We start from the raw sequence: 15,206 nt of genomic DNA, 5'->3' as shown, positions 1-15,206 counted from the left end.
TATATAAAGTCCCATATGTGCATTTATGGATGGATAGTTAGAAACTAAGACTTTCAAGTGTTGCAATATATAAAGATATTTTTTGTGTATTTGTACTAATTGGTTTTGTTGGGGGAAATTTTATTTTATATTTTCCCCAATATTTCAATAGTGAAGCACTTATACAGTTTTTATGATGATATTTACACGTGATAGATAAAATAAAACAACCATCCAATCAAACAATACATGCAAACAATGCAGTGACGTGTATATACATGTTATGCAAAAATTATACATACATATATATACATATACATATATATATATATATATATATACACACACATATATTGCCTGGAAGAGTCAGCCCACACAGGTGAGTGAAGTAACCTTTTATTTCAAGGAGGAATGGCATTCAGTTCACAGCGCTAGTGCCTTGCAAACAGTAAGAGCCATGAAAAGCCCGACACGTTTCATGCCAGGAAGCATTTCTTCAGGGGCTGCAGGCGTAGAACAAGATCCTTGGCATCGCATTTCAGCAAGTCACTATTTAAAGGTATTGAGTCCCTGCCCTGGTGGGCGTTGCCACCACTGTAGCCTTCTGGATCTTATAGTGCTCACCATCTTTCTCCTGTGAGTTGCTTATGCCAAATTCTCAAATTGCCAACTGTTTACACCCTTGTGGGTAGCAAAGATCATCTCACGTTGCTCCTGAAGCACAAGTATATTCCTCAGTGTGGTGCACCCGTCCCTTGGGCAATGGCGTCGTTTGGCATCACTGCGGGGATACATCTCGATGCAGCGAGGCTTGACTCGCGGCTCAGGCTTCGCCGCTATATACCAACACAAAAGTTTGTCTGTTACATACACACACACACACACACACACATATCTGAATCCAGTTTACTTCCTGAGAAGGATGGTGTCCAGCTATACACCATGATGGGCTCCAAGATTTAACATACCCACAGATAACTGGGGAGTTAGATTACCCTACATGGATTCTGGCAGATTACCCCACCGTAGGCACACTAGGAAAGGGAGCACTAGGTAGGAGCACAAATAGAATTGTACTTATATGAAAGCATGTATTCTATGTAAGAGCTGGATTAATGGAATTTTTACTTTTCTCTACCATTTTTGTGATGCTGATCTCTTTGTTCTGTTTTCTTCTATTGATTATTGCAGTGCACGCATTTTACACAGGAATCATATTGCTTCAATAAATATTGAAATGCCAATTCGAGTATTCGTGTGAATTTCTTTGGGCATACACGAGTTATCAAAAAAAAAAAAAAGAGGTCTAGATCGGTTTCCAAAAATTCCTTAGGGAGTCAGGATTGTCAAGTTCTGAGGTTGCACATACCACCGGTTACCTTGATAGCTATCTTAGAGGTACAGATGGTGCACTGTGAGCTAGCCAGGACTAAGGCCAACATATCGGATGGTTTGTGTCTAATCCGTATAGCATATCTTTGATGTTTATGTTGTCCAACAAACGCACACTTTTACTGAGAATGTATGAACCATACAACATGGCACCACTAAAGTTCAAGCTTAGGTTCTTATTTAATGGGTCTCCCGATTAGTTTTTCTTATGTGTGCCCCAAGACCCTTACTCACCTACTAAAGAGAGAAGTCTGTGGTGTTACAGAATAATCCTCCTCAGCTAAGTACATAACCCCCTATTTTCTGGCTGCAAGTTGTTCCAGCTTGAACTTTTAAAAGGATTAGCCCACAAAGGTACCCTCTCTGAATTCCAGATATTCAAATGGCTAATGCAGCACCAGTACCATGCCAGTAAACTGCATACATATAGATGCTGCAACAACATGGGCTCGCCCTTACCGGGCGGTGGGGGATGTTACCTTCATGTCAGAGGCCCACGAAGAGTACAGGACAGTGGTATTCAATTTATGGGTCACATTCCCAACAGTAAATGAACAATTAAGACACTTTCACTGTAGCTCCTAACAACTACACAGTTTATGCAGCACTAAAAATACCTTTAACATTTCAAGAACACCAAAATTGGTATGAAGGCGCCCTACCACATAAGAAACAATGTTACACTGGGTCCCCTCATTAATGAGGTAGAAACATGGCCAGTTATAGGAGATTATACACCACATCCTGACATAGCAAATCTTACTGCACCAGAGCTAAGAACACTGTACACAAGTCTGGTCTGAATATACAGATGTTTGACACAATACATGATGCAAACAATAACAATCCCTGCAAGGGCTGCTCAAGCTGCACAACTAGAATTGGCTACGCCTGGAATTAGACCAGTGACCTTTATTGCAATAATGGGTAAAGTTCTGATCATAAGACAAGCGATTCATTTCTGAACTGCTCAAAAAAGAAACCAGCTTGAAAGAGTGTTTCCCCTTACGAGACACCAAGAAAAACACAAAATTCTCACAGTATGCCTGCCAATGGGGATGGCTCCCCCAGTGGAAAACTGAGCCACTTAGGGCACAGTCTTTGCTGCTGTATATACCAGAACATATGGTACACCCTCCTTATCTGCTTTGCAGGAAGTGTTAAACAGATCCAAATTGAGTAAGGGGTGGCCCTTGCCCTGACTTTTAGATGAAACTAATGGGCAATTTTGCCACAGTGCCTCTTACTCATGTAATATAAAAGGGGAAGCAGCAGCATTGGCTATATGCAGCGGTTCACACAGGTTGCTCCAGGAAAAAAGGAGTGCAAACAACCAAAAAGTATTGAAGAAACTTAAACATCAAAGGTAAAGATAATTTGGGAGCCAGACCTAATAAACCACAAATCAACGGTAATTATTTAAAGGATAATTCGAAGCAGGCATCCAAGACTTCAAAAAAGAGTGTGATATTAAGAAAATTTAAATAAAGGCTAAAGCACAGGATGGATCTCCTCAACAAGAGTCTACTGAAAAGTGCTATAATTTTCGTAACCGTCATTCAACTAAACAGCTTGACAGCCTTCTCGTGTCTTTCAGAAGTCCTCCAAGAAAGGCTTAAAGAGAGGAGGGCAATCAGAGAGCAGATCAGGGGGTATGTGAAATCAAAGAAGGACTCAACACTCTTCTGCCTACATAACAATAAAGGAAGACAAAACTCCACATTCAAAGCCTCAATTTAAAAAGAAGAAAGTGGCAGGGATCAAAGCCAAGCGTGCCACAGATACAGGATATGGCTTCTGAACGGGTAACAGGGAGTGGGCTCCGACCATGCTGGACAGTGCAGCAATAGTTTTGATAGTTTGCACGAATATTATGGAGTGTCTGGCGGCAAAAGCAAAGACTGATTAAGTCCAGTTGTAAACACCAGACCAGAGACTGATTGTCCCTTGTCAAGTATATGAATTGCAACTTTAGATGGAGGGGAATATAAAATGTACTATCAAAGTTCTCTTTGAGAGTACCTGTAATTCCGCTAAGACATTCTCTTGGTTGGGAAGGCTTGGCCACTAGAGTTTGTTAGGGATTGCCAACAAGGAGAAATAGTAATTTTACCAGCTTTTTCCAGCCTTATTTCACAATCGGATAAGCACACATATTCTGAGGAGTGAGCCTTAGCGCAAGCTCCAGCATTACAGAGCAACCACATAGGTTGAGTTGATGGCTATCCTTAACAAATCGTACCTGTGAGGCCTACCCCACAACCACAAAGACAATACCCCATTAAACATGAGGTCAAAGACAAGTTGGAGAGAAACACAACCTGAATACCAGGCTGTATTAGAAAGTTGCACCTCACCAATGCTTAATCCCTTGTTTCCAGTAATGAAACAAGACCATTTACATAGTTTAGTCTTAGATTATAGACACTTGAACACTGCTACACGCACATTTGCGGTACAAAATGTGCATAGGTTGGCACTAATGAACAATACAGTGAACAAAAAATATAAAACCACATTAGACATTTCAAATGTTTTTTTATGCCAAAACATATCGACTGAAAGCAGGTACTTGATCGCATTCAGCGCTTTGGGTTCTCATGAATAGTTCTGTCGATTGCCTCAAGCGTATAAGAATAGCCCAGTGCTGTTATCAGTCCGAGTCATAGACCTGTTACAAGATTTTGATGACCAAACCCTGTCCTATGTCCAGGACATATACTTAAAGGAGGAGGACTTAACTCACTTGATCAGAGTACATCTAATAATTTTGGATTTTAGTCACATGGGCTACAAATTTAATTTAAGAAAAATCAAGGAATGCCAATCTCAGTGCTGTTCTTGGGATACAAGCTGTCAAGTGAGGGCAAAAGCCTGGAGACATTTCTTAGAGGAGTGTGCGCTTCTACAACCTCCAAAAAATATTGATAACATTTCAATCAATATTCGGTTTTCTAAACTTTGGCAGAACATACAAACCAGATTATGCACAATGGTTAAAACGGTTTTACGGCTTAATTCGTCCAGACTTTCAAGCACACATTGGACAGCTGAACACACACAGATTATATGTTAAATACAAGCTGACATGTTAGCTTAAAAAAACTTACACATGTGTAAACAATACAAACTTGGTGATCTGTATAATTGCAGGTAAATCGGAATACAACTTTGTCACTTTCAATGAAGGAGACACTGTACCAAATACATATAAATCACATTTATATACCCATGTAAAAATGCATTTTGCAAAATCCTAACTGCAGAACAGCTAGCTCTAGTGAAAGAAAGATCACTGGCTCAAGGAAAACAATTGTCAGAACTCCAATTCCAGCCCTAGAGGCTGTTACAAAGACCAGTGTCCCAAATGCGAAAGTTTTACATCCGAGATGGATACAGTGGGCCAACTCACTCACAGTATCAGATGTAGTTTACATATTTGACTCTACAATACAAACACAGGCATACCTTCAATATGAACACAAATAGGAATGGAGAACTGCAGCCTCATAAAACATCATAGACAGTCAGTTGTACGAGTTACTTACCTTCGGTAATGATGTATCTGGTAGAGATGATTCTAGCCGCAGATTCCTGAACGTAGAATTATGCACAGGCGTGGGACTGGATCCGTAATTCTTTTTTGCCACAGCATCCCTGCGAGCCGGGGGACGGCATCACGTAACTCCACCCAGGCATTGTCCGCATACGTGACATCAGCAAGGTCACATAAGTCCCACCCCGGCGCACCTACGTCAGTTTTCTTCAAATAAAGTTTACGCGCCACAATGCGGAGCCATCAGAAAAAACTGTGGGAGAATGGGAACAGTGTGCAAAAAGCCGAAAAATTGGGAAAAAAGAAGAAATGGTGACGAACAACACCATAAGGAGCAGTATCAACACTGCAGTACCCAAAGGCAGTGAAAAGAAGAAATAACAGAGCACAGCCCTGAGCAGCCACCCTGCCAGAAAGTATGCTGCACCCCCCACCCCACCGAGACAAAGAACACATGTATAAATGTCATGACAACATGTAGCAGGACTAAAACCCCAACCATGAACAATGAAGGGGAACCAGTCCAAGACAAACAGGGAACGACAAACCTTCAAGACAACCCAATCACAGAGTGTGACAAAACCTCAAAGGAACAAAAGGACAGAGGCACAGCTAGATGGCCCCAAGCTAGAGGATAGCAGAGCGGCCAGAACCCGTAGTAATAAAGGGGAGAGGGAGGGGAGGGAAGAGATTGAGGTAAGCCCCAATCATGGAGTAACCAGAACAGAAGGGCACAGAAGTACCTATAAACCCATCCTCCAATGTGCCAAAAGAGGAGGAAAGGAACAAGATCAGGACGAATCATCCCGTCAAAAAGAGAGAAAGAATGCACTCCCAGAAGACATAGCCACCCACCAGGAGGCAAGTGTAGAAGACCAAGCCAAAGGTCCTCGCAGAACGGGGAGGAAGGGCGGGTCGTGAAGGAATCTGCGGCTAGAATCATCTCTACCAGATACATCGTTACCAAAAGGTAAGTAACTCGTACATCTGATAGAGACTACTAGCTACAGATTCCTTAACGTAGAATAGATACCCTAGCCATACCCACGGGGAAGGAGGGTCTGCGAGAGGACCCCACCAGCCTGAACATAACAGAGGGTCCCACAAGGGACGAGTCCCACCCAGGCAAGGCGAACCCCTACAGTCAGAACACCACCGACCCCAAGGGGGATGCAAGAAGAAGTAAAGAAGGGGAAGCCTGTTCACACTCAGCAGAGGAAACAAGGGCAAGGCAAGAGGAGGCAGAAGCACCCCACGCACATACAAGGCAACAGAACCTTCATCCAAGGCCAAGGCGAGGAAGAAGATCAACCTAGAGACTCCAAGAAGACTAGGTAGAAAGAAGGCTAGCCCCCCCCCCTCCCCCCCACCAGTAACACACCCCGCAAAGTGGGCAGCTGAGCCTACCACAGCCAGAAGTCAATAGACCAGACAGAAAGGCGCCGACGGCAATAAAGCAGGCAGAACCAGAAAGAGTAGCCCAGGGGCACCCAGAAAGCCCAGGCAGGCTGAGCCTGAAAGAGGAAAAAGGAACACAAAATCAATTTGAACCTCCAAGACAGAGAGCAGGAAGGCGAAGAAGGGCCCGGACACACCTCAGGGAGGGACCTGCACACACGACCCAAAAAAAAGTGGAACACAAGCCATGGTGCCAGGCCGCAGACAACAGGTCAGACCAGGCTAACAGTGCAGCGACCCCAGAGAAGGACACCACGGGGCGCCACCAAAGGCATTCCAGACCAACAATAAGGGAATTGCACCTGTAACGTACTTAAACCCCATGGAAAGCAGAGGCCCGAAGGCGACCACAACTCCCAAGCACATAACAAGCTATATAACAGCTACCACTACCCCACACAGGGTATGTTAAGTCCCAAGACATGGGAAGCCTCTTAGGAAGAAACTTCCGCAGCAGAGGACAACAGAAAGATCTGCAGGAAAAACCACTACAGAAGGCCTGTCAAGCAACCAAAGAGAAAAAACAGAAGGCCTAATCTCAGGGCCAACCTGGTGTAGATAACCAAAGGCAAAATACACAGTCAAGAAAGGCCGGCCAGCAGCCAACAGAACCAAAGTCTCAACAAAGAGGACTCAAATGCACATGAAGCACACAGATCACACAACTGGGGTTACCCGCCCCAACGAAAGAACAGCACCCAAAAAACAATCAACTCGCAGGTCACTTAGGAGGAGGAGGAGGAGGCTGAAGCCCTGCCAAGAACTTCTGGATGGCGGAGTCTGCCGGGGCGTGGAACAAAAGAATGCCATCGAAGGGAAGATCTGCCAGCCATTCCCGAACATTTTCCAGGAACACACTGTCCCAAAGCCAAGCATGGCGGCGAAGGGCAACCGAAGAAGCCATGGCACAACCAACAACCTCCGAGATGTCCAGAGCGGAGTGAAGAATAAAAGCGGACAGCATCCTCCTGAGAAGCAGCAGATCCAAGGCACTACACCGAATCCCACAAGCAAGAGGTGGCCCTAGCCAACACACAAAGTGTTAGGGGCCTGCAGGGCCGCACTGGTTGAAGCAAACATATTAAGCCCCCAAGAATCCAGCCAGCGGGCCTCCCGTGATGGTGGAGACAACAGCGGCGGCAGGGAGGGAAAGGCAGTCCGCAAAAAAAGGCTTGCGGCAGAGTGGTGGAGGGAAAGACGGGTCACGCGGTGCTGGAAGGTGCCGGTGCTGAAGGTGTTGGGGCACCGGATCCCCCGTGGCGGGGCGCCCCCAAGCCGCCATCAGATAAGAATGGAGCGAACCCTCAAAGGGAAGCAGCAGCTCCCTCCCACCAGAGCCCTGGTGGAGAACTTCCAAAAGATGATCCGCAGGGGAAATGGGCAGCCGGATCACTCATGCGCAAAATACCCACAACCGTGGAAACAGCACGAGCGAAGGCCGCCCCCGCCTCCATAGGTCCCCGCGGTGGGGAAATCAGCTCCTCCGTAGGCGACGGCTGCAAGCTAAGGCCACCATTCCCTAAGCCAATCGGAGTGGGGAAAGGCCAGGCCCGGAAAGGAAGAAGAGGGGCCGAGGAGTGGGGGACCTGTGGCTCCTCCGGTAAAAACCGCGGCAACGGCCTCCTCCACACCACACGGTGCAGGAGACCGGGGCTGGGCCGGAGCCGTGGTGGCTAAGGGACTGTGCCGGAAGGGCGCCAACTCAACCTCCGACGAGGCAGTCGCCTGCGTGAAGGGACAAGAGGGGCCCGGGGAGGGAGGAGGGGTCCCCCGCCAGCCTCGATCCATGATGGGACGGAGGGTCCGCCGACCCCTGTGCAGCCGCCAGGGCCAGCAGCTGCCGGCTCCATAGCGGCGTCACCTCGGTCTCAGACAAGATCGCCACCTGTCCATCGGGCTGAGAAGGGCTCGGGGATGCGATCCGAGCCCCGGCGACCTCCCGAGACACCACAGGGACTCCCGCAGGAGTTCGAGGCGAAGCAGGGGCGCCGTGGTCCGAAGGAGGGACCTCCAAGGGGCCACACCCCAACGGCACCACATCCTCCAAGCCTGGAACCGAGCCAGTCGCTGCCGGGGTCTGAGCCGCCGGCGATGCCGCAGAGGGCCCGGCACAACTCCAGGGATCCGCCGACGTCCTAGGAGGGGGGGGGAGTGGCGGGGGGGGGGGGGGGACGGACGGAGGAGAAGTCAGCGAGGCCTGCACAGGCACCGCATATGTCTCCATCTGGGCTCTCGATGCTCCCTCACCGGGAAACAGTGGAAAGGGGGTCAATACGCAGGGCCGCATCACTAGTGGAGAGCTAACGCCCCCAACAGGCCAGAAACCAGCCCTCTGGGACAAACTGCGACACTTACAGACAGGTGAGCGACGCTCTTGCAGCTTAGGAGAGGGATGAGGAAGACGACTATGGCTTCGAAATGCTTCCGAAGAAGCTGATCGAGGTGACAAAGCCAATCTGGACATGCAAGCCGAGAGAAGTTTCATCCGGCGCTTCCGCCGCGACTTCGGCTTAAACTGCTGGCACACCTTGCAATCAGTGGAGTCGTGATGCAAATGAGGTGAGGGTCCGTCGCCGACATCAGGCGTCCTCAATACGAGCATATCTTAAAGCCAGAAGGTATCCGCATACTGTTCCCACAAACACACGCAATAGGGAAAGGACTAAACAGGCCCGGAGCACAAACCGAATCTGCGTTGCACGCGAAATAGGAAAAAACTGACGTAGGCGCGCCAGGGTGAGACTTATGTGACCTCGCCGACTTCACGTACGTGGACAACGCCTGGGCGGAGTCGCGTGATGCCGTCCCCCTGGCACGCAGGAATGCTGTGGCAAAAAAAAATTCAGATCCAGTCTCATCACGCCTGGGTATAATTCAACGTTAAGGAATCTGCGCCTAGTAGTCTCTATCAGATGTTAAAAAATAATCACTCCAAGAGCATGGCTTGTCACATTATTGGTCAGATGTGGATTCTAGCATTGGCTTTATTTCACGGCCAAGCAACATCCAGTGAGCTCCTGGGTAGGCTGACTGACACATTTTGTTTGGCTAAAATGGATAATAAATTGGAGGATCATTTAACCCAGATATAGCCACCGAGAGCGAGGTTGTTTTATATAAAGGTCAGAGTCAGGACCTTACCATTAGCCCTTTATATCTAGGTGGCCAGCTCTGGACAAAGGTAAATTGTATGCTCAATCTGTATGTTACAAGAGGAGACCAAGGGCCATCCTTTAATTTTCGCCAAATCTTTTATCAGGCCTAGGTCAAAATGGTTAAACCCATTGTGTAACATGCTACCTTGATCGTAGTGTTTGCCGTTTCCAAATTCTTACATGCTGCTTGATGTATAAGGACCAAGCCTGGGGCAAGAAGCTAAGGCACCACGACGAGTGATATGGAACAGTTGTTTACTGTACATGTGGGAGGGAAAGTGGATTAACCTGTAGTTGATTAAAAATGTGGTTTAAAATGTTGAATCTGTATTGTTATTGTTTATAATGGTGTTTCAATAGATCAGTGAATCAGATCTGGCTAACTAAATAAGAAATGTTAGGTATTCTTGTTACACACCCCACAGATGAGGGTAGCCTGGTCAAGCAGGTTTACTAAAAGTAGAGCAGTAGGTCGAGGAACAGGGTACAGTGTGTACTATGCGATCGACATAGCACCTGGCACATAATCAATAACCAGAGAGAGTTATGTCACACCGTATTACCTGCCCAAAACACTCTCCATTAAACAAAGTAATGTTAATGTGAAGTTAGAGCACAACATGATCAATAGGGTGCACAGCACATAATTCTTTGCAATTTACCAAGTCACCTTTCTTCAATCAATGCAACTCCAAAGTCATTGTGAAATCCAACATGTATAAAACATTAACATTGCAGTTATTGGAGCAAAAAACTAAAGGGAGGTAAATTCACATCTACCCGACTCCAGCTTTCCTTTGAAAAAAGAAAACAAATGTGGAAGACAATAAGTTTTTCTCTTCTTTTAAATGGATTTCCTTCTCTCCTACAGTTAAACACAAAATATTTGCATAAATATTTGGTAAAGTACAATTTTAACATGTCCCTTGGAGAAATAAAAAGAGCTGCTTCTTCCCTGATCATTTCAATCAAGTAACAATCTTCTTCCTCCATCTATGTTCATTTCCATAAATCTACTATTAAGCTGTGTGTGGCCTTTATAATTAAATAAAAGAATCTGAAAAAACTAGCCGGTTCGAACTTCTAAAGAGACAGACTCAACCATGAATATCATCCAAAGTTGGGAAGATTGGTCAACTAGTCTGAATAGATCTGCAATTTGTTTGAGCTTGTTCTGTTTAAAACGCTTACAGGAAAACAATTAGTTACCTGTGGGTTATGGCACTATACAGGTATAAACAAATACAATTTGACATTGCCAGTACTCTGCCTATATAACACAGATGAGTTGTTCTAACTGACCTTCATTAAGCTCTAAGTTGGATTTGATGGACAACTTATTGATCGATGAGCCAGGATCTCCTCCATCTGCGTTCAATGATTCTTCCCTTCCTTTTTGGTCTGTCAGATAAGGGAACACCATTTAGATGGAAAAATCTTTGTTAGGGTGCATGGTGCAACCTTACAGAGGTCAGCACTAATCTACAGAACACCTTAATTAAAATACCAAAATTATTAAAGGAGAAATAGCGGCTTATTACTGCAGGAGTGATTACAACATTCTTATTATTCTTTCCTAACAGTATATATTATGCTTAAGGGGAGTGGCTGATAAGAGCCTTATTGCATCGCTCCTCATCTAGCCTGCCAAACGAGTAGAGAAGAAAAAGTAAAACAAATGGAAGGTGCCTTAGGGAAATCTCCAGGCATGCATACCTTAAAGCTCAGGGATCTGCAGAGATTCCTAGTTTTGAGGAAGCAAGATCAAATGTGTGAGGGCAAATCACTGCATTTTGAAAGAAAACAGCAAATGAGCAGGGCCAGGATTTCCAAGAAAAGGGCTGCCTTTAGAAGAATTGACTAAATACCTAGCATAAGAGTCTTAGACACCTTAGTGGCTTGAATTGGTCTTAAAACAAGCCTCTCATCTGTGAGTAGTTGGAACTGCTGCTTTGGTATTGATGGCTCACTTTTCTGAATTCCAGCCAGAAGCAGCAAGAGATTGGCAAACTGGGGGTTTGACCACTAGATAAATAACATAAAAAATATTGGCTGCCTAAAAGGCATTTCCTGCCAACTTCTTAAACATCCAGTTTTCATGCATTCTAGTAACAAGCAAATACATTCTCAGTCAGTACATTTAAACAACCAACTAAAGAACATAAGGATGTAAACACAATCTTTGACAGGGACAAGACTATCAGCAGTAGTATTGTAGAATTCAGTAATTGAAGGCTTAATAGTAAGAGGGAAGAACAAAATAAGCAAAGTTACACAGTGAGCACCTCAATGGGAATAATAACCAAAATATTTCTTTGGTATACAACCGTAAGCTTTCTGCCATAAAGGACTGTCCTGTACTATCTATTTTACCACTATAAGAGCGTATCTATAAGGAGTCAAACTAGTTATTCTGCTTCACTTTGGTGTCATTATTCCCTACCAAGTTCACAAATGTTTTATGATGTTTACAATGATACAGCCATCGGTTAAAATTAGTGACAACTCACTATGCTGTTTAAAATGAAAAAAGGGGCCCAGTTAATTTTAGATGAGGCAAAATGGAGTGGAACAGACTATAGATGTGGAGTCAAAATGGAGCCAGCTTCCAGCTCTGAATCTGGGAGAAAGGGAGGCTGGGGACTCCAAACATCCAAGAGTGAATTACATTTTGGACAGGGACAAGTTAAGTGGCGGGGGGAGGAGAGGTCCTAGCCACTATTAACAGTTTATATTTACTTACTCCCATTGCTGGCCCTCGCATTACATTCTTTATAGATTCTACAAACCACTGTGATCTGCCAACCACTAATGCGATGTTGTAAAGAAGAGGTAATCAACATCAGCAGCACAGTTTTACATAAGTGTATAGATTGATATCTAGACTCTCATTGTTCGACTGCCTCTTAATTTGGGGCTATTTAAAACTGTCCTTCTCAGCACCTGGATACTCTAATGGATGAGTAGCTGCATTCTACTAATTCACATAACATAACGTAATGGAGTTTGAGGTCAAAAACAACAAAGACTCGCTTAGACATGAATGGGAGACCATAGTAAAGAGAGATACCAACAAGATGAGTTGGCTATGAAGAGCATTTTGAAGTTAGGCAGCTCTCTAAAAACTATTATGCCACACAAATGAAGCTTTTAAGTCAAGAATTGGCTAAGCCAATAGGTCTCGCCTTTAGGACCTTGTAAGTAAAAATAAAACAACAAAAAACTAAAGTGTAAGACTTCATGTTTACATTTACTGCATTCTAAATACGAAGTAAATGTAAACACGAAGTCTTGTACTTAAGTTTTGTTTTTTTTACTTACAAGGTCCGAAAGGGGAGACCTATTGGTTAAGCGAATGCTTGTTTATTTCACCACACGCATATAACCCAGCTGTTCTTTTTTCCTTCTCTTCGATGACAGTCACTGCCTATTGTAACATGGTTCTGTCAATTTCACAAACATCGATTAGACGTTGGCTGCTTCCGGATGACGAAGATTAATGAACTGATGACATACGGATATGTACTTTGCACTCCGATATGAAACATACCGTTTCTTCACCAGATACATCGCACTAAGCAATCTTCCAAAACTCGGACACTTCCTCTTCATACTCCCCATCAACTAATCTTCTGCAGCAGCTGACAAATATACAGTCATTAGCTGCTCTGACTTCCATGCTTTTATAGATAAAGCTGCCTTTCTGCACGCTTGAAGATTTATGCGCATTTAATGTTTCAATATAAGATTCAACTTGTGTTTACCACCATTCGCAAGCTAAAGGAGACCAGTCTGGGTGTTGACAACATTGCAATGGCGCCATACACCGACTTTCCTACGAACACACGTAATGCAGGAAGAGACCGATAGTGAAACACCATCTTGTTTCCAATTAACGCCAACGCGATAATTGGAAACAGATGGCATTAATGCTCGCTCACGAGGACCCTAGGCCATGGAACAAACAAGGCAGAACAATCACCCGCCTTGAAACTATTGCGTGCTGTGTTTTTAAAACACAGGCGAAACCTAAACATGACAGCTATCTAATGAAAACAGCACTGGTATGAAGCAGGTTTATGCTTTGAAACTACCTCCTGATAATCTTCTCCAATCATTTCTGGGAAGAAGCAAGCAAACGCAAGTGGATGGATCTAGAAAGACTTCGCTCCAACAGTATCTGTATTAAATAATATTCAGTTAGATACAGTAAGGACTGATTGGTAGGTAGCTACAAACGTCATTGAGCTTTTCGATGGTAAAAACGATTAAGAAATGCTGTATTACAGGGACTTTCAAGACAGTTGAAGCATGGTTTGAATGCTCACAGTGCCAGGGATAAACATGTTTCTCAATACACAAACAATAAGCAACTTAAGCGTGGTTTAGAATTGTCAGAAAACCATCTGAGATGAAACACAGTTACATTTATATTTAGGAACACTATGGTACTTAAACTATATTAGCGATTTATGCAGTGAAAATGTCAAAAAAAGCCGTTTTAAAATAACAGCTAAATAAATCTTGAAGACAGTGAAACAGTTCATCCAGAATTGGGGCAGCTAAAAAACAAAGATCAACTAACCACCTAAAATGTTAAGAAATGTTATCTTATTCTGAGGAAGAGACAATAGTCAAGCAGGCCAAAAAATCCCAGAACAAAACACTTGCATTTCCAGATTTTCATTGATCCTGATCGGTCAAGGACGGATCAGCATCAATGGGAATTGTAGGCATATCCCGATCAATTTAAAGCAAACACTTTTTACTACTTACATTTAACTTGGCATATTACTGGAGAAAATTCAGTTTGTGATCCTAGCAAACGATGAAGGCATCGCTTGCTTTGCTTCAGAAAACTGCTAAAAATTTAAATAGGATTTCGTCAAGATGTTTAAAAAAGGACTATGGTTAACTTGCAAGTCTCTGCTTTCACTTTGACCATCATAACTGAAGTGGCATGTTAATAGTTATTTGAAGCAAACTAGAGGAACTGAAACTGTACTTTGGTTTTTGAAGTTGTCATTTTACAATATCTGTATTCATACTTTTGAGGCCAAGTTCAACCTCTTCTCCCACCCTCTTTGGTGATAAATGACTGTGCCAAGATTTGCAGAATAATCAGAGGCCCCTTAAAGAGATAAGGCCAGTTAAGAATACCAAGGAGGAGGGGATGGGTCACCAGTTATTTCTACATGCTTTTGCTAGGTATTACAATCCAATCTAATAAAATTAAAGCTCCTGGCCGTTGAACCTTTCATGGCAAACATTTAAAAAATGTTAGTGAATAAGCAATCCTCTCAGCGCATCCAATGTCAGAGCTCTCAATCAGACACAAGCTTACTGCATACTCCACAATGCCCAATAAGCAGCTTGTGGAGAAAGGTGCTTGCCCTATACACCTAGCCCCACACACCTCTGCCAACAACCTAATGATCTGTTATACACACTGCTTTGGGAGATGGCAAAATTTGCAGTCTAAAGTCTCCCAGAGCAACTAAATTGGCATTTGTCCTACTTCCAACCGTGGAAGACAGGAGGGATAGAGCAAATCAATCCCCGGGACAAGGCTTGGTTTAGTATGTGCTCTGGCACGTCAGAGTAGGCCAGAGTAGCATTACAAAACATGCCTGCAAGCATGTACACAGGGTTCTCAGGGCAACCAG

General features: G+C 44.3%; 1 protein-coding gene across 4 annotated transcripts in view; it reads right to left on the bottom strand.

Annotated features, from left to right (window-relative positions):
* Window positions 1–15,206, bottom strand: part of RBM27 (RNA binding motif protein 27) — a 1,065,407-nt gene that overhangs the window by 801,054 nt on the left and 249,147 nt on the right. For 2 of the 4 annotated variants that reach the window (XM_086931660.1, XM_086931661.1), the window contains exon 7: window positions 10,843–10,941. The exons of the other annotated variants lie outside the window; for them this stretch is intronic. In XM_086931660.1, the coding sequence (XP_086787786.1) occupies window positions 10,843–10,941 (99 nt within the window). The remainder of the gene's footprint in view (window positions 1–10,842; window positions 10,942–15,206) is intronic. 4 annotated transcript variants of the gene reach the window in all.

This window comes from Lissotriton vulgaris, chromosome 7 (assembly GCF_964263255.1).
Source record: "Lissotriton vulgaris chromosome 7, aLisVul1.2, whole genome shotgun sequence".
In the NCBI taxonomy this organism is placed as follows: domain Eukaryota; kingdom Metazoa; phylum Chordata; class Amphibia; order Caudata; family Salamandridae; genus Lissotriton; species Lissotriton vulgaris.
The sequence above is the reverse complement of the archived record's forward strand: the minus strand, read 5'-3'. Positions and strand labels throughout refer to the sequence as shown.